We start from the raw sequence: 20,511 nt of genomic DNA on the forward strand, positions 1-20,511 counted from the left end.
CTAGAGCGGCATTAGACCTGGAAATTTCCTTAGCAACACATGTTCTCAGATCCATCCTAGATATACTGAACAAAACAATGGAGACAGGATCCAACAACCTGAGTTTTAACAAGCCTTTCAGATGCTTCTGATGCATGCTGAAGTTTAAGAACTGCTGACATCCATTATTGGTTCACTATCAACAACAAAAAATTTCCTAGTATTTTAGAAAAATTTTTAGAACACTTTTAGGTTTAAAATAAAATTGAGAAAAAGGAACAGATTTCCCATATACCCGCTGCCACCAAAGATGCGTCGCCTCCCCCATTATCAACATCCTCCACCAGGCTGGTACATTTATCACCAAGGATGAACCTATTTTGACACAACATAATCACCCAAAGTTCTGTTTACCTAAGGGTTTAATACTGTACATTTTAATACCTAAGGGTTTGGACAAATGTGTAATGACATATCCGTCATTATAACATCATACACAGTATCTTCACTACCTTAAAAATCCTCTGTGCTCTGCCTATTCATCCAAACTCCTCCCAACCCCTGATCTTTTTGTTGTCTCCTCAGTTTTGCCTTTTTCAGAATATAGCTGGAATCACATAGTATGTAGCGTTCTCAGTTGGCTTCTTTCATTTAGTAATTTGCATTTATGGTACCACGTACCCCTCATGCCTTTTCATGGCTTGATAACTCATTTTGTTTTACTGCTGATAATTACCCCATTGTTGGGACGTACCACAGTTTATTAATCCATTCACCTACTGAAAGACATCTTGGTTGCTTCCATGTTTTGCCTATTATGAATAAAGCTGCTATTAAGATCCACGTGCAGGTTTCTGTGTATACGTAAGTTTTCAACTCCTTTGGATAAATACCAACGAGTTGCTGGATCGTACAGTACGAGTATGGTCAGTTTTGTAAGAAGAGCCAAACTGTTTTCCAAAGTGGCTATATAGTTTTGCATTCCCAATATATGCGAATTCCTGACACTCCACATCCTTGCCAGCATTTATGGTTTCCAGTGTTCCAGACTTTGGCTATTCTGACAGTGTAGCAGTATCTCATTGTTATTTCAGTTTGCATTTCCTTAATGACATATGATGTGAAGCATCTTTTCAAATGCTTATTTTCCATCTGTATATCTTCTTTGGTGAGATGTCTGTTAAGTTCTTTGGTCTATTTCCTAATCGGGTTGTTTTCTTATTGCTGAGTTTAAAAGTTTTTTGTATATTTTGGATAATAGCCCTTTATCACATGTATCTTTTGCAAAAGTCCAGCTTATAAATTATTTTTTTTCATGGATTATGTCTTTGGTGTGGTACTAAAAAGACATCTTTATACCCAACTCATCTAGATCTTCTCTTACCTTATCTTCTAAAAGTTTTATAGTTCTGCATTCTATATTTAGGTCTATGATCCATTTTGAGTTAATTTTTGTGAAGAGTGTAATATCTGTGTCTCAATTCATTCTTCTGTACATGTATGTTCAGCTGTTCCAGTAGCACTTGTTGGGGAGACTACCTTTGTTCCTTTGTCAAAAATAAGTTGACTATATTTATGGGGGGGGGCTCTATTCTGGGCTCTCCATTCTGTTTCACTGATCAACCTGTCTGTTCTTTCACCAAAACCACACTGTCATGATCACTGTATCTTCATATTAAATCTTGGAAGTTGAGTGGCATCAGTCCTCCAACTTTGTTATTCTCCTTCAATACTGTGTTGGCTTTCTGGGTCTTTTGCTTTTCCATATAAATTTCAGAATCAGCTTGTTGACATCCATATAACTACTCGCTGGAATTCTGATTGGGATTGCACTGAATTTATATATCAATTTCAGAAGAACTGACATCTTAACAATACTGAGTCTTCCTATCCATGAACGTGGAATATCTATCCACATTTATTTGGTTCTTTGGTTTCATTTATCAAAGTTTTGTAGTTGTCCTCATGTAGATCTTATATGTATTTTGTTAGATTTATACCTAAGATTTTCAAATTTGGGGGTGCTAATGTAAACTGTATTTTGTTTTTAATTTCAAATTGCACTTGCTCACCATTGGTATACAGGAAAGCAATTTACTTTCCTATTAATATATTAACATTGTACCCTGCAATCCTGCAATAACTACTTATCAGTTCCATGAAATTTTTTGTCAATTCTTTTGGATGTTGTACATAGACTATCATGTCATCTGCAAACAAGTTTTATACCTTCCTTCTCAATCTATATACCTTTAATTTCCTTTTCTTGCCTTACTGCATCAGCAAGGAATTCCAGGAGGATGTTGAAAAGAAGTGGTGAGGAGGGACATCCTTGCCTTGTACTTGATCTTCATGAGAAAGTGTGGAGTTTCTCACCATTAATATGATGTTAGCTGTAGGGTTCTTTGTCAAGTTGAAGTTCCCCTCTGTTCTAGTTTAGTGAGAATTTTTATCATGAATGGGTGCTGAATTCTGTCAAATGTTTTATCCTCATCTAGTGATATGATCATATGATTTTTCTTCTTTAGTCGATTGATGTGATGAATTAACCTAGTTTTCTTTGTTTCTATGACAATTATGCCATATGGCATTTAAGAAAAAGGATTCCGTAGTTCAGCTTTCACCTACTATGTCACTGGTAAATTACTTACCTGTTCTAAACCTTAACTTACTCATTTGAAAAACAGAGATAACATCTTATCACAGTCCTTGGGCTCTGACAGGTTTCAGGACTGAGACTAGCCCAACAACTTTCTCCTCTGGAGAAAAGAGAACCATGACAGAAAGACATGGGACAAGGATGTGAATATCAAGTTCCTGAGGAAAATGAGATTCTCAGAGAGAAAGGAAGGTTCTCACTCATGTATTTCTGGCCTCCACGAACACAAAGGTGCTACAAAGGAGGTGGACTGAGTACTACCTACCTGCTAAAAGCTGTGAAAGCACAAACGCATACAACCAATAAAAATATAAAATACATATAATGACATACCGAAGAGGATCAATAAAACCAAAATTTGATTTTTTGAAAACAAGACAACAATAGACAAACTTTGGGTGAGAATTAGGTAAGCAAAACAAAGAAAACATAATTATATATCATTAGGTCATGGAAAAAAACAGATGAAAAAAACTTAGCCCAGTGAATAACCTCATGGAGCATACTGATACCATTTTCTTACAACTGCAGGACTTTCACTTATGAAAAATCAACTTCTAGGTTATTTACACCACTATGTTCTGCATTACCATTTTGTTATAGTGGTTTAGCCTTTACCCTAAAATATATATATCTGTAATGTGAAAAAAAACGGCACTGCATATTTTAACTGGCTATCTCTATAAGAGTAAAAAAGACAGAAGAAAAAATGAAATTGGATCCCCACCTCGTACAATAAATGAATTAAATTTTTTTCTGATGAATTAAGAGACAAACGCAACAGATAAGACTTTAAAATTTTTCAGAAGAAAATATTTTATGTTTATACATGAGTATGTAAGTCACAAAAGTGGATCACATACTATGTAATGAATACCTCAGTAAGTTCCATAGAGAAGAAATCATACAGATCATAATATCTGGTCAAACACAATAAACATATTTTAATGAAAATAAGAGAAAAAAGAAAAATAGAACAAAATCTAATTGTTGTAGTTTATTCAGATAAAATTTTGAAACTGTTCCTAAAAACCTGAGCCAAAAATAGAATCAAACCTTCAAATACAGATTCCTATGAAAATTTAGACCAGTTACTCATAAAAAAATAGGCAAGAGATAAGATTAGTTTTCAGCACACACGAAATGGAAATTATCCTTAAACAGAAAAGTTGTTTCATCTTGCTCACAGTAAAAACAAATTCAAATTAATACTAGATTTAGATGCGATTTCACCTCTCAGACTAACAAAACCCCAAGCATTTGACAATATACTATACTATGGCTAGGGGGAACTGAGGCACTTGCATACTTTCTATACAGTGGTATAAAGAAATGAGATTTTCCATATATACCCATGGAGTGATTTCCAGAGTGTATTTCTCATTAAGTAAAAAAGGTAAGATATTAAACCCTGTGTATTCTGTGCTACCTTTTCCCTAAGATGGTGGGAGCTAGCACGTAAAAAGAAATTCACATTTACTTCTACTAAATAAAAGAATAAGCCAAAAACTAGTGAAAATAGATACCTATAAGGGGATAGAAAAAAGCAAAGTAGAGTGGACAGGAGTGAAAGACTAGACATCCATGAATGTATCTTGTTTTGCAGTTTTGACTTTGGAAAATTGTTCAACATGAAAAAAATTCCCTAAAAATGAAAACCAAAATGTAACAAATAAACCTAACTATTAGGTTGGTGGTAGAACCGCACACAGAATTATCTCAATAGATTTAAAAATTCTGTGATTTTACTATACATTCTTTGCAAAATACACTTTAAGGACAAAAATAACTGCAAACGTCTTAAAACTGTATTACAACGTTAATGTTAACACTGATGTTGCTTTTTAAAGAAACTAGTATATATGCAATTATGTTAACACTAGCAAGCAAGAGTTTACAACATACAAGAGATACAAACAAAAAACTGGAAGAGGAAAAATTGTAAAATTACATACAAACTGGAAATAAATGAGTTCAAATATATTTGTCTCAAAAAAATTTTGTTAGCTTTGTGAATTGAAAAAACCTTAAAACAACAACAACCTAAAAGCAATTGGCACCTTTGCACCCACATTACTGTGGTCTCTAAGGACCAGGTCTCACCAAAGGACCATTCTTTTTAAAGAAATGGCTAATTGAAGTTTTGGAGGAAGAAATGATACTTTAGGTAAGTATCAAAATTACCGGTATTATGAGCTGCTGCTGGCCCAAGATGAGAAAATTTAAACATCTTTACAGGAATGATCATTGCAATAAGACTGGAATAAACGTAAAAATCCTTGCCTTCACAATGACCTAACATCAATGCTAAAGAACTCACATTACACTGGAGTTACTGGAGTTACGAGCTCATGAGGAAAAATTTTTTAACTGAAAATCTACCCTGCTTTTCTTTTGATAAGGGTGTTTCAGTATGACCAAATGTTTGATGAAAAAAGTTCTTCCAACAGAAAAATATTTTAAAATATATGCAGGAGAAAAAAATAATATCACCATTTTTGCAATACCCAATGAAATTACTCAATTATCAGCTACTAAAGCCCACTAGGTGAAAGGATGATAGAGCACTCTACACTGGATGCATCAAGCTGAGGACACTTGAACCTACTGATAAATGTCAGTACTGAACCTACTGATAAAACATCACAAAGAGGTAACTAGACATGTTCCTCCTGGTGTGATACATTAGAAATTACAGAGTACATTTATAAAATATTCTTGCTAAAAATTAAACCTGAATCCGATCGAGCCTCATCTAACTACAAGTACACAGGAAATACAAGACATGGGAAACACACAAAATGACAACATGAAGGTATAATCAGCAAAATTATAATTTTCAGAAAATTGTACAGAATAGATGACCCAGTTTCTCTAACAAAGAAAATCAAGAAAGGGGGAGGGAGAAGGAAAACTGACATAAATAGACTTAAAAGAACCAAATCAACATGTTGACTTTCCTTGATCCCTGATTCAAAGAGAAAATATAAAAGACTTCTTTAAAGTGACTGGGAAACTTTGACTACTATTAGACATTAGATGATATTAAGAAATTATTTTAATGATGGGGTGGGATTGGGCAAAATAAGTGAAGGGGATTAAGTGATACCAACTTCCAGTTATAAAATAAATAAGTTACTGGGATGTAATGTACAGCTTGGGGAATATAATTAATAATTTTTTACAGTGACAGATGGTTATGGTGATCAATCTGTAATGTATGTAAATTTTGAATCATTATGTTATACACCTAAAACTAACATAATATTGTATGTCAAATATACTTCAATAAAAAAGGAAAAACTTATTTAAAATTTTATTAGGTAAGATGATATAAATGTCATCTTTAAGAGATTATATCTATTAGAAATACACATTGAAGTATTTAGGAATGACATAAAATAATCACTGAGATCTGCTTTAATATTCTCCCACAGGAAGGCAAAGGAAGTATATTATTATACCATTCACCCTACTTTTGTATACCTTGAAGCTTTCACAAAGCTTAAAAAAGTGAAAAAGCTGTAAGACGTTGATGAAACACATTGAAGAAGACACAAATAAGTGGAAAGATATTCCATGCTCATGGACTGGAAGAATACTGTTAAAATGTTCACACTACCCAAAACAATCTACAGATTCAATGCAATCCTTATCAAACTAAAGATTTAGTATAACTAAGCCCCTTGGCATCAGTCTTAGCAATGACTTTTTGGCTTTGACACCAAAAGCAAAGACAACAAAAGCAAAAATAAATTTAGACTATATCAAACTTTTAGCTGCTGCAGAGCAAAGGAACCCATCAACAAGATGAAAAGGCAACCTACTGAATGGGAAAAAATATTTACAAATCATAGATAGAAAGTTAGTATCAAAAATAAAGAACTCATACTACTCAGAAAAAATGAACAGTATGATCAAAGAAGACACAATAGAAATTCTTCCAAAGACACACAAACGACCAACAGAAACATGAAAAGGTGCTCAACATCACTAATCAGGGAAATGCCAATCAAAACCACAATGAGATATCACCTCACACCTGTTAGAATGGATATTACCAAAAAAATAAGAAATAACAAGCACTGTCGAGGATGTGGAGAAAAAGGAAGACTTGTGCACTGATGATGGGAATGTAAATTGGTGTACCCACTAAGGAAAAGGAAAACAGGTTCCTCAAAAAATTTTAAAAAGTACAACTGTATGATCCAACAATACCACCTAAGTATTTACCCGAAAGAAATAAAATCACTATCTATAAAAGATATCTGCACCCTGTATTCATTGTAGCACTATTTACAACAGTCAAGACATGGGAACAACTTAGGTCTCCATCAACGCATGAAGAAAATGTGGTTAATCTATACAATGAAATACTATTCAGCTATAAACAGAAGAAAATCCTACCATTTGCAACAACATGCAAATGAGGTCATTAGGCTAAGTGAAACAAGTCAGAGAAAGACAAACACCATATGATCTCATTTATATGTAGATTCTTAAAAAAACAAACAAAAACCCAAAACACTGAACTCACAGATACAGAAAACAGTGGTATCCAGAAGCACAGCCAGGCCTTTTAGGGAGGGATGGAGGGGGGATAGGAATTAGTGAAGGTGGTGGTCAAAAGGTACAAACTCGGAGTTATGACATAAATGACTCCTGACGATATAATGTACCACATGCTGATAATAGTTAATAATACTGTATATTTGAAAGTTGCAGAGAATAAGTCTTAGAAATCCCCATCACAAGGAAAATAATTTAACTATGTGTGGTGATGGATGTTAACTAAACTTATTCTGGTCATCATTTCACAATATATACATACATCAATTCATGTTGTGCACCTGAAAATAACACAATGTTTCTACATCAATTACACCTCAATCTTAAAAAAAAAAAAAAAAAGAAAAAAGGGAACTCTTAAAAGTCAAAGCTTACTGCCCAAACTATCAACTGATCTTTCTTCACCTTGAATGCATTTTTAAACAAGAAAATAAACATGTTCGGGATGGAATTTAAAGTGGACAAAAAATAATAATACAGTAAAATAGATCTAGTGTGGGCAAAAAAAGACAAAAACATAAATTAGTGAATCATGAAACAAACAAAATTAACAAAAGCTGGTACTTTGAAAAGACCAATAAAATAAGGTCTCTGATAAGGAAAAAAAGAAAGAAAAAAGATAAAATATGAATGTGTACTGTTAATAAAAATTTAAAAAAGGAGAATTTAAAAATGCTATAAAATTCTGGGAAATAGAAAAGTACTGAATAAATCAATAACTTTGGAAAAAAATCAAACTGGCAAAGAAGCATCTCTCTTTCCTCATGCCTACACATAAGCTTTTAAAAATCCTTCTAACATGTAGGGAAAATGATGGGAAGTACATACAGTGCTGATTAGCTTTGGTAAAATTATCAGTGAATTAATATATTTTCCTTTTTGCCTAAAGCATTAAGTTTCTGCATTAAGCATTAAACAAAATAGTACGGGGAAGTAAAGGAAAAATTCTTCAAAGAAAAATATCACTGTTCTCTCCAGCTCTGCCATCTTATTTTTTTGATAATACAAATACAATACTCTCCAATTAACTTATAAATTTAGTACAACTATAATCAAAACCTGAAAAGTCTTCATGGAACTTAGCCAACTGATCTTAAAAATATATATACAGTGAAGAAAATGCCAAGACAATTTTGAAGTTGCAAAATTCACTCTCCAAGATTCCAAAACTTACTGTGATGCCACGTTAAATTAAGACATTTGGGTAGTAAGACAGTAATAGACAATGAAACAAGAGATACCCCAGAGAAAGTTTCACACATATATGGAAACCTGACAACTAACACTGCAGATCAGTAGGAAAATATGAACCATTCAACTGAGTTTGTACCAGATTTGTTAGCCATTTACAACACATTACACAAAAATTAAATTACATATAAACTGAGGCCCTAAATGTGAAAATCAAAATTTAAAAATTTTCAAAATAAAATCCAGAAGACTATATAGTATCAAACCTTGAGTTTAAGAAAGATTTCTTAAAACTAAAACGTAAATTTAATGTTAAAATTTCCTACTCTATTCATCAATGCAAAAAAATCAAGCCACAGACAGGAAGGAATTTATCTGTACCATATATAACTAACAAAGCTTTAGTACCCACAATATACAAAAACTCCTAGAAATCAGTAACAAAAAATAAAAACTTCAAAGTTGACTTCTAATAAAGGGCTCCTTCTAAATAGGATTGACAAATTAAAGAACTACAATACCAAGCATCACCATCATTTGAGCACTTACAGCCATTCTGTGCTAAATCTTTTACATACTATTCAATCTTCAACATAATTTCTGAGGTAGGTCCTGTTAAACCCATCTTAAAAGTTGTAAAACTGAAACTCAGAGGTTACCTTGTTCAGTGTTAGAGGCCAACTCTAGTCTGTTAATTCTACATCACGTGCTTTTAATTTGACAAGCCCTTCATTGAAAAAAATTTCTTGTCCACCATCAGTAATGCCAATTTATGTTCAATTTTAATATATTTCTATTATAGAAAATTTAATTGGACTTTCAAGATATACTTCTTTGTACATATCCTTTCAGAATACTGACAAACAGATGTCTATTGAGCAAACTATGCTGAGCATAAACAAATTGAAGAAAAAGTTATTACAAAATGTTCTTGGAAAAAACATCACACAGACATATGCAAAAAAAATCAGATATCATATCTTCTAATGGAAAAACATATCACCACTTATAAAATATTACTAAAAACAGAAAGAGAACCTGATGGTCTGTAGATCCATCTACCAACTGACTATATGGACAACATAACAATTACAACATCAGAATACAATCAGTATATGTAGACTATGGACAACTCTGTAAGACCAACAACCAGTTTTATTCGACAATAAAATGTAATTATGAAAAACCTCACAGTGACAAAAGGAGAATTCGTAAAGTGAAAGAAATTTAAAAGGCATGTCAATTTACTGAATGTGTTCTTATTTGATCCTGATCCCTCCCCACCACGAAAAATGAACTCTGTAAAAATATTATGACTTTCATGAGACAAATAGAAATCTTACAAATCTGGCACTTAAGAACATTAAGCAATTGTTGCTATTTTTTTTGGGGGGGGGTGCACTAACAGTACTGTGATTGTATTTCTTTAAAACAGAAAGAGAGGGAGGACTGACCCTATCTTTTAAAGAGACACACCAAAACATTTATGGATGAAACAAATAATCTGGAATTTTTCTCAAAATAATACAGGAGGAGAAAAGTAGAGTGTGGATCTCCTAAGTTTTAGCAATGGGTTGTTCGCTGATGATTGTTGGGGCTGAGTGACATATAAATAACGCTTCGTGATACTACTGTGTCTTTTTTTAATGTTTAAAATTCACCATAACAGTTATAAGACGAACCATTGCTCAAAAACACATACCTTTCATAACTGTTGTATTTTATTACTTTTAAAGTAAAAATATTACCTAACCACCTTAGCCCTTAATGAAGTATGTCCGAAACTAAATTAAGAAAGCTGTTACAGTTCAGGAACACAAATGGACCAAGTAAGAGATTAGAATAGTTAACGACTATATTCTAATTCATGGTGCTCCATACAGTACCAAAGCCAACTATTTTGCAGCTCAGTCTCCACATTCTAAAGATAGCAGAATAATGAGCTACTTTCATGTATGGAAGCTTACAGATATATGGAATACTGCCTACCACATGAAATACTTGAAATTTTCTCCAACCTATCGGCCATTCTATTTTTTCTCTCCCTCCCATATATTACACAAACCCTTCGCTGTAAAATCCATCATTCAGCTAACTTGTTCAAGGGCTATGAATTTGTGCCAGCCTATTGACAAAACTTTGGCCATGTCTTCCCCTCAGCATATACTGCTCACTTCTGCTCCCAAACATTTACAATACACAGGTCACAATCCACTGATTTCATGAAATCTACTCTGATTCTACCAACCAATCTTCCCTAAACGTAGCCATAGGGCATTTGCTTAAACCTTGTATATTTGTTTCTTCAACTAGATGAGGTTCTAGAGATACAGCTCTTTTGGATCTCCAGCAAAAAGGAAGAATGTTGTGCAATAAAATTGATATTTACCTTTTTACTGATAAGTGGCTCATGAGATTATGAGCATGTTGAAGCCAGAGACCCTTCAATAGTCATTAAATATATACTGAGTATGTACTATTTAACAGGCACTACTGATGACACAGAAACAATAAAACAAAAAAGGTCTCTGCCCTCAAGACACATATATTCTATTCTTAATGTCTCTGAATCACCAGTCTTTAACACAGTGCTGACATTCAGCAGACACACTAATGTCTCTAATTTGAAATTCTAATACAAATACCCTAGCAAGCATTATGTAACATTTTAAGAAAACTCAAAATCTAAAAACCCAAACAACACAGTTTTTCTTAACCTACCTATTATAAATCAGTTATGTTCAACTATTAAAAAAAGTTTTCTTTAGCATTATTTTACTGTAATTGTCTAGGAAAGCCAATGATGATGAATAAAATAGTCATATCACAACTTAAAACTGTGCATTCAGCAATTTACAACCAGTGCTTTCAAAATTCTAGTGAAATTTAACTTGAAAAAAGCTAACTACTTGGGCCCATTATTCTGCAAGAATTTCAAAGGCAAAAATGGTTAAGAGTACAGAAATGAAACCTCTGAAACGAATTACAAAGAACATAAAAAAAATTATAAACAAATGCAACAAACTTCATATTAAAAATTCACAAATTTCCTTTCTTGTTTTACAGTCTCACTGACCTGACCAAATAGAAAGGAGTCTAAAATCATTGAGAACTGAGTAAAATCTACAGCACATTTATAAGGATAATGAAAAATGAGATTTCAACATACCCTAAAGCTATAAAAATTGTTCTTTATGTAGTATAAATTGGTTAACATTAACAAAGGACCTAATTCACGGAAAATACTTTTTATGCATAATCACTTTTAATCTTCAGAATTTATAATCTCAATTTTAAGGAAACTGAAATTAAAAATGTTTAAGTATCAGAGACAAAAAAAATAAATTATACTACTTCATAATTCAAACACGCCTAGATGCCCAAAACTGTATGAGGTAAAAAAGTAATAAACTGTAAGAAAAAGTACCTATGATGTATATGAATCAATTTTCTTTTTATATAGAGTTGTAACAAACAAGATAATCATTGAAATAGATCACATATACAAAGAGGCAGTTCACAGAAACAGAAAGTCAAATTTTAAAAATCTCACCCATTTCAAATTACAAAACTTTTTTTTTACCGTGAAATTAGCTAGTATTCTAAATTTTTATTAAAACCCAGGATTGGTAAGGGTGTAGAAGAACAGGCACTCCCATACACAACTGTAGAAAACAAATGAGTAAAGAAACTTGTGGCATTGTGGTTTTAACAAACTTTTTAATTGTAAATTTCATTTGACACTGCATTTTTACTTCTATTTTTAGTATGCTTCTATTTTTAACTGCAAAGGGAATCAAACCAAAATGTTCATCAATGTGGATCTAAATTGTGGTATGTCAAGCAACTACACTGTGGTGCATCCACAGAACAAAGAATAAGATAAATCTATTACTGCAGAAATATTACATAATTTTTTTTAAAAAAAATGAACTTCTAATTTTGGCCAAGAAGGTATAACATGAGCCAGTTTGCCCAACTGAGGAAAAAAAAAAAGAAAAAGAAAATCACACATAATATATAGAACGATGTTCTTCAAGACCACTGGACATCAGACAATGATGAACAATGATCCCCAGAGTCAGAAAACAACCATGGGGTAAGGCCATCATCGTCCCAGCTTACTCACTTGAGAAAAAGTCCAGGTCAAGGCACAGCTCAGATAAGGAAACCAAGTCGAACTTGGAAAACTCCCTGAGAGTTAAGAGAGAGGCAAGAATCCAAGGGGACCAAAGCAACTAGAGTTTGTATGGCAGAGTTCCAAAGAGAGTTGCACGGAGAGAACTCTGGAAATCTGCAGAGAATCCTCCCTAAGTATCCAATGCATGTGCATAACTATGTTAAGGGCAAAGTAGAAGATTATTTGTCTTGTTGTTTAAATCTTTTAAAAAGATAAATGGCTGTTTAAACAAATAAAAAGAATGCCGTATAGAATTTATAACACATAGAAGTAAAATGTTATAATAATAGTACAGAGGCCAAAGGGGGAGAAGTATTCTAATATTCACATAGTATATGTAAAGTAGCATAAATACTACTTGAGTTAAGACTGTGATAAATTAAAGATGTATGCTATAAATCCTAAAACAGCTATCAACATAACAAAACAGTTATAAGCTAATCAGCTAAAGAGATTAAAATGGAATTTAAAAAATTACTCAATCCAAAAGCAAGCAGGAAAAAAAAAGGGAATGAAGAACATAAGAGACAAAACAACAAAGTGGTACTTTTAAAACTAACCATATTAATATAACAATAGTGAATGTGAAGGGTCTCAACAACCAAAAGAGGGTGTAAGATAGGATTTAAAAATCAAGTCTCTATTTTATGCTGTCTACAGGAAATACACTTTAAAATCTAAGGATACAAATAGTCTGAAAGTAAGATAATGGAAAAAGATATACCATGTAAACTGTATTCAAAAGAAAGCCAAGATGGCTGTATTAATATCAGAAAAAGTAAGCAAAGAAATTTTAAAAAAAGAAAGCAAAGAAATTTTTAAAAATTTTAAATTTTAAAGCAAAATAGATTACCAGGGATAAAAAAGGTCACTGCATAATAATAAAGGGGTCAATGAATCAAGAGGACATAGTAATCCTGAACGTTTATGTACTAATTATAACTTCAAAAACATAAAAGCAAAAACTGGTAGAACTGCAAGGAAAAACAAACAAATACACAATATAGGAGATTTCAATATGGTTTTCTCAATAAGTGACAGAACAATAAAAAATCAGGAAAGGCAGCTCACTTGAGCAACACTACCAATAAACATGACCTAATTGACATGCATAGAACACAACAATAACAGAATGCACATCCCTATCAAATGCACTTAAAACAGGATATATATTTGAACCATAAAACAATAAAATAATTACAAAGATTCAAGTCTTACAAAATGTTCTCTAAGCACAATGGAATTAAATTAGAAATAAATAACAGAAAAATACATGGAAAATTCCAAATACTTGGAAATCAAATAACATACTTCTCAATAACCCATGGGTCAAAGAAATAAAAAAGCATATTGGAATGTATTTTGAACTGAATGAAAAGAAGTATAAATGTCAAAATTTGAGGGATGCCATGAAAGCAACACTTGTATGAAAATACATGGCATTAAACCTCTCTATATTAGAAAAGATATGTCAACTACATCAACTTCAATGTTAACTAAGAAGAGAGCAAACTAAATACAAAGCAGAAAAACATTAAAACAGAAGAAATCAATAAAATGGGAAAGAGAAAACTCCATGAAACCAAAAGCTGATTTGTTTTATATTAATGAAATCAATAAATAAATCTTTAGCCAGACTGATAGGGAAAAGACACTATCAATACCAGGAACAAGAGAGGCAACATCACTATAGATTCTACAGATAATAAAAATATTAAAATGTAATACAACAAACAACCCTATGCAAATAAGTTCAGCAACTTTGATGAAACAGACTAATTCTATTAAAACAAAATTACCAAAGCTCACTCCAGAATAATGTGAATAGTCCTATATCTATTCAATAAATTGAATGTGGTTTAAAACTTTGCCACAAAGAAAACACCAGGCCCACACAGCTTCACTAGTGAACTGTACCAAACTTTTAAGAAAAAAATATATCATTTAAGTAATTTACCCTAATATCAGGAAAAAAGTAAGGCGGCCTGCTCTCATCATTTAAATATTGTACTAGATGCCACAGGCAAGAAAAACAAAAGGCATCCAGATATTAAATATGATGAACAGTGTATATATAAAATCTGACGGCATCTACCAAATAGCTGTTCGATCTAATAAATGAGTTTGGCAAAGGTGCTGAATACAAGAGCAATGGGCATAAATAATCTGCATTTCTATATATTAATAACAAATACACATTTGATTTTTTTTTTTGCGGTACGCAGGCCTCTCTCTCACTGCTGTGGCCTCTCCCGCTGCGGAGCACAGGTTCCAGATGCGCAGGCTCAGCGGCCATGGCTCACGGACCCAGCCACTCCGCAGCATGTGGGATCTTCCCGGACCAGGACACGAACCCGTGTCCCCTGCATCGACAGGCGGACTCTCAACCACTGCGCCACCAGGGAAGCCCTGATTTTTTAAATTACTTTAAAATAGCACCAAAAAACACAAAATAAGGCTAAATCTGACCAAAAAAATACAAAATCTATACAGTGAAAACTAAAACAATGCTGAAAGAAATGAAAGACCTAAGTAAATGGAAAGATAAATTGTGTTTGTGGATGAGAAAACTCAACATTAAGATGTTAATTTTCCCCAAATTGCTCTACTGATTCAAGTTAATTTCAATTAAATCCCAGCAGGCCTTTTTGTAGAAACTGACTCACAGGAAAATGTGAAGGACCCAGAAGAGCCAAAACAACTTTGAAAAAGAACAAAGTTCTACTTGATTTCAAGATTTAATATAAAACTACAGTAATTAAGACAGTACGCTTTTGTCTACTAGGTAGACAAAAATGGGTCAATGGACGAGAATACAGCATAGAAACAGAATCATACGTACATACATAACTGATTTTTGACACAGGTGCAAAGCCAGTTCAATGAAAAAAATAGTCTTTTCAATGAGTGTTGCTAGAAAAAGTGACTGTCCATATGGAAACCCAAAAAACCTTGATTCATACATTGCACCATATTAAAAAAATTAATTCAAAAAGACTTAAATGCAAAACTAAAAACTGTAAAACTTCTAGTAGAAAAAAGAGAAGAAAATCATTGTGACCTTGGGTTACACCAAGATGGCTTAGATATGACCAAAAGCAGGAGCCACACCAAACCAAAAAAAAATACACACCACAGAACACCTGGTAAACTGAAATTCATCGGAATTAAAAACTGCTGCACTACTGCTCTTCAAAACACTGTGGAGAGAATGAAAACACAAGTGGCAGAAAATATTTTAAACCATATATCTGATAAAGAACTTGTAACCAGAAATGTAGACTTCTCAAAACTCAAAGAAATAAATCAATTTAAAAAGTGGACAAGAAATTTAAAAAGACACTGTACCAAAGATGATACACAGCTTGAAAACAGCCCATGAAAAGATGTTCAGCACCAAAGACATTAGAGAAATGCAAATGAAAACCACAAAGAGATTACGACTTCACATCCACTAGAACCTCTATAATCAAAAAAAACCAGACAACAGGCACTGGAGAGGATGTAGATGGACTGGAAATCTCGTACCCTGCTGGTGGCAATGTAAAATAGTATAACCACTTTAGAAAATAGTTTGCAGTTTCTTAAAAAGTTAAACATATGCCTAACCATATGGTCTAGCCATTCCAATCATAGGTATTTCCCCAAGAGAAATGAAAGCTTACATTCACAAAAAGACCTGCACAGGAATGTTCATAGAAGCTTTACTTATTATAGCCCAAAACTGGAAACAATCCAAATGTCCATCAAGAGTTGAGTGGATAAACAAATCGCTGTATATCCATACAATGCAATACTACAAAGCAATAAAAAGAAATGAACTACTGATACACAATATGGGTGAAATCCCAAAATAAATATGCTGAGTGGAATAATCCAGGCAAAAAGAAGGTACATACTGTATGACTATTTGTTTAAAATTCTAAAAATTGCAAACTCATCTATAGTGACAGAAAGCAGATCAGTGGTTGCTTGGGGAAAGAAAGGCAGATGGGAGAGATTACAAAAGGGCAAAATGATACTTCTGGGGTTCATTATCTTGATTGTGGTGATAGTTCCATAGGGGTATACATGTCAAAACACTAGTATACCTTAAATATATGCAGTTTATGTCAAATTGTATCTCAATAAAGCTTTTTTTAACGACAAGATATGGACCAGTACACACGGCATGAATCCGTATGTGTCGCTAAACAAGGATGTTTATATGTGTGCTAATATATAAACTAATAATTTCAGGAAAAAATGCACCAAAAATAATGTTAACATAATTATCTACACCTAAGAAACAGGACTTGATATCAGGGAGAAATACTTTTCACTTTAAATTTTTTTTAACCATGCACATTATTATTTTTTTTATTTCATAAAAGCTTAATTACTTGTACCTAAGTCTGACGCCAAAGCAAAAATTCTTAACCATTATCCTAGAAAATTATTTAAAACATAACTTTAGTTATCAAAACTTTTATATTAAACACTGGACAAAAAAATTGGCTAGCAATTAGTTTTATATCATTTTCTAATGTTTTCTCTTCAAACTACTAATACAGAAAACTGCCAATAAACCCAATATGTACATCCTCTTCCAGGCATCCTCATTTCTCTCTGCTTGTTCGGGGTCCTGTGAGTTCCTTTTCTCCTCATCCAGTAACAGTTGACAACTCAGATTTGAATCAGTTATTCTTTTAAAAAATTCACTTCCAGAGGCTGTTTGGATGGTAACTATAATATCTACATATTGCACTCTCAACTTAGAAAACAGCATTGCCAAATAAAAATAAATACACCTTGCCACTCATCATTTCTCCCCCAATCTACATAATATGAACTTGACAAGCCTAAATATTAAAGCATGGACAAGTACTTAGTTTACTAGATACAGAGGACAGAAAATAAGCAAAACGCAAAATATCTCCAAAAGCGTTCTGATTAATATCACACAGTTATGGATGAAATTTTAAGAATTCCAAAAATTATTTGGAACAATCAGCATAATTGGACTAAGCACACAGCCTCTCAAGACTACTCACACTTGAAGGGGGGAAATGTCACTGCATCCAATGTCATTGCATCCAACAAGTATCTTAGTACTAGGCTTGGAAGATGGTGTCAGGCTTGGAAAATTGAAGATTTAAGACAAGAACCATGCCCTAAGAGGGCAGAAAGGCTTACAAACAAAATTTATAATAAATCACGATGTTAAAATATGCAAGGATTCAAGGAAATGAAACGCCTAAGCACTAGAACTAAGGTTTAAAGTATGAGTAGTTTTCCTGGCCATAGTGAGTGAGGAAAGATTCCAAACAATCTCTACCATAAGGCCTATCTTTCTTTAACAGACACACAAACCAGCTTTATAACTTCTGACTCAAATTTGAAGCTAACTGCCTAAACAAGTTTCTTTTCTCTTTAAAGATCAGAGTAACTGATTTCTAATGAGGCTTATTATTGGTGAAAATATTTTAGTCTTCGTAAGACAAAAGCAGAGCTAAAAAAATCTTAGATTACTAAAATTATATGATTTAGGTCAAATCACTTATCTGTCCATTTAAAACCATCATATCCTCTCAGAAAATTGGGTTATTTTCTATTCACAAGAAGCCATGTCTGAAAGCTTTTTAAATTCCTTGAACACCATTCATAACTATTTTAAAATGTTATTCTCATAGGCTGCCTTTCTAAAAAAATTTATGGTTGTTGTCTATTTAGATTAAAACTATTTATATAAACCAACTTTAAAAATTGAACAAAACACTTTACACTTGAATTTTGTAAGCTGTATTATAGTTTTCAAAAGCCAACAGAAAGTTTCCACTAATGATGATAATATGCTCAGTTGACTGAGGAATCCAGTTTTCATTAGTTTTAAACTTTTTTCCTACCTTCACGCCAACTGCAACTTCAGTGACAATTCTGTAATGAAAAAAACAAGTTTCAACCTCTTGTTCTTCAAATGGTCATGTTTGAAACTTTTTAGGGTACTTCATCATTCATGAATTTTCCACTCACAACGCAGACAGAAAACAAGATGGTCAGTGGCACATAATCAACTTGGCTTTCTAGAAATGACTTTCAAAGGTGTGATGAAACTCACCACATTTTTGGTATTTTTTAACACTTCAAATAGCAAACTGAACAAACCCCCAAAGCCTATTAATACCCCTTTACCCTTTGATTTAAAACTTAACTCTTTAGTAATCTTGATAGAAACAGGAAACATGAATTCCAGGACAAGTTTTGCCATCTATTTCCATATTGATCTGGGGGAAAGAGTGAACTTCTCTGGATTTGTTTCATCTGGAAAATAATCTCCAGAGAACCTCTAGGAAGATTCAAATTTTGTTAATCTGTTAACTTTTATGTGACCTGCACTTAGTTTCTTCACAAAATACTTAACTCCAGATGATTAAAATAAACTCACATTTTACTTCTGACCCTTCAAATACTGTCAATGATTCCAATAAACGTACTTTTTAAGTGATACTGTTTTCCTATGTCCCCAAACGGGATGAATACGGCTATATTTTCACCCTAAAGGGTGCCTCCTTTCTAACAATGAGTTAAATTATTAAAGAATCTTTTCAGATGGGGAGCGTTAAGTACCAGGGAGACCCCGAAGCCCTCGCCTCACCTCACTTAGCACTATCGCCAGCCTCAAAGATGCAGCACGGCTCTGGCTTTTTGGAGTTGTTTTTGTTTTTCCAGAAACTGGTCAAAGTAGCTGAAAAGATGGCCCTGTGTTGACTATCTACTCTTGTTTCTGCCATGGCTCTTGGCCTTTGCCCATGTGACTGATGTCGACCACAAACACTTCGTTTTTGAGATGATTTAATTGCTGGGCCCTTCTGCCAAGCTTGGAACGATCTTAGGCCACACAGAAAGGCGTTTTTTCAGCCTCCCGCCCCCACTAGCGGACTCCAGTGAAAACAAAGGAGTGTGACATCTGCCCTCCCCCTTCCTCCCGCCACCGCACGCCTCCCCGCCCCCCCTTCCCCCGCGGCTCCCACTCAGCCTTCCCGGGAGCTCCCGCCACCGGCATCTCCCCCTGCCGGGGCGGGCCGGGCCGGGCGAAACCGGGGAGGCTTGGGACGGCTTGGGGGGGCCTAGGTGGGGGCGGCCTCTCTCTCCGCAGGGAGCCTCCCACGCAGGCCTCGCTCTCCGGCCGCTACACCCGCTCCCAGCCGCGCCGCTCGCCCGCGGTCCGGGTCCCAGGTTACGGATCGAAATGGCTCCTAGAGGGGGCAGGGCCGGGCGAGACGTCCTGGGACCCCCCAGAGCCCATCCCCCGCTGCCCCGCCGGGGCCCGCTGTCTCCCCGGGGTCGTCGCCCCGCCGTCTCCCCAACGCCTGCCGAGTCCACAAGCCCGCTTTCTTCCCGTTTTCTCGACCAGAGCCCGCCAGGGGGAAGCCCAAGGAGGGGTGTGTGCGATGGGGCGGGGGTTGGGTAACGGCAGCCCAGCCCTGGGGAGGGACCGCTGGGGGGTTTCGGCCCGACCCCGGACCAGGCCGAAGGCGGGCCCCACTCCCCTCTCGCACACCTCCTCGCCGGCCTCGTTACCTACCCGTCCATTGCCGAACCGGACAAAGCTTCGCTCACAAGAACCGAGCCACGCAGCCGGCGAGACACACAAGCGGAGAGAAAATGGCGGCCAGGTCCCGACGGAAATTGCCGAAGGTGCCGGAGCGCACGGGGCAGCGCGCGGCAGCGGCGGCGGCGGAAAGAGCCGAGCGCGCCGGCGCCCGGCTGCGGGCGGCGAGCGGCGGGGCGCGGGAACGAGGGGGAGTGGGCGCAGCCGCCGTCGCCTCCTACGCGCCGCCGCGCGCGTGAGGCCCTCCGCCCTCCGCTCTCAGCGCTGTGGGCCGGGGCCTGCTGCTGTGCAGCGTGGCGTACTCCGTTTCTTTTGTACGTTCCTCTCCGAAGTCCCTGTTGC

The 20,511-nt window shown here is 35.1% G+C and overlaps 1 protein-coding gene across 3 annotated transcripts in view; it reads right to left on the bottom strand.

The window, feature by feature from the left end:
- Positions 1-20,224, bottom strand: part of PTBP2 (polypyrimidine tract binding protein 2) — an 80,287-nt gene extending 60,063 nt beyond the window's left edge. For 2 of the 3 annotated variants that reach the window (XM_082834703.1, XM_082834702.1), the window contains exons 1-2: positions 18,770-18,804; positions 18,464-18,494 (exon numbers count right to left, since the gene is read on the bottom strand). In XM_082834703.1, the coding sequence (XP_082690829.1) occupies positions 18,464-18,494; positions 18,770-18,801 (63 nt within the window). In that variant the 5' untranslated portion in view covers positions 18,802-18,804. Of the gene's footprint in view, positions 1-18,463; positions 18,495-18,769; positions 18,805-20,142 lie in introns of those variants that run through there. The other variant, XM_082834704.1, reaches the window with a different exon arrangement.
- Between the last annotated feature and the right edge of the window lie 287 nt (positions 20,225-20,511).

Source organism: Leucopleurus acutus, assembly GCF_964270905.1.
Source record: "Leucopleurus acutus genome assembly, chromosome: 2".
Classification (NCBI taxonomy): Eukaryota; Metazoa; Chordata; class Mammalia; order Artiodactyla; family Delphinidae; genus Leucopleurus; species Leucopleurus acutus.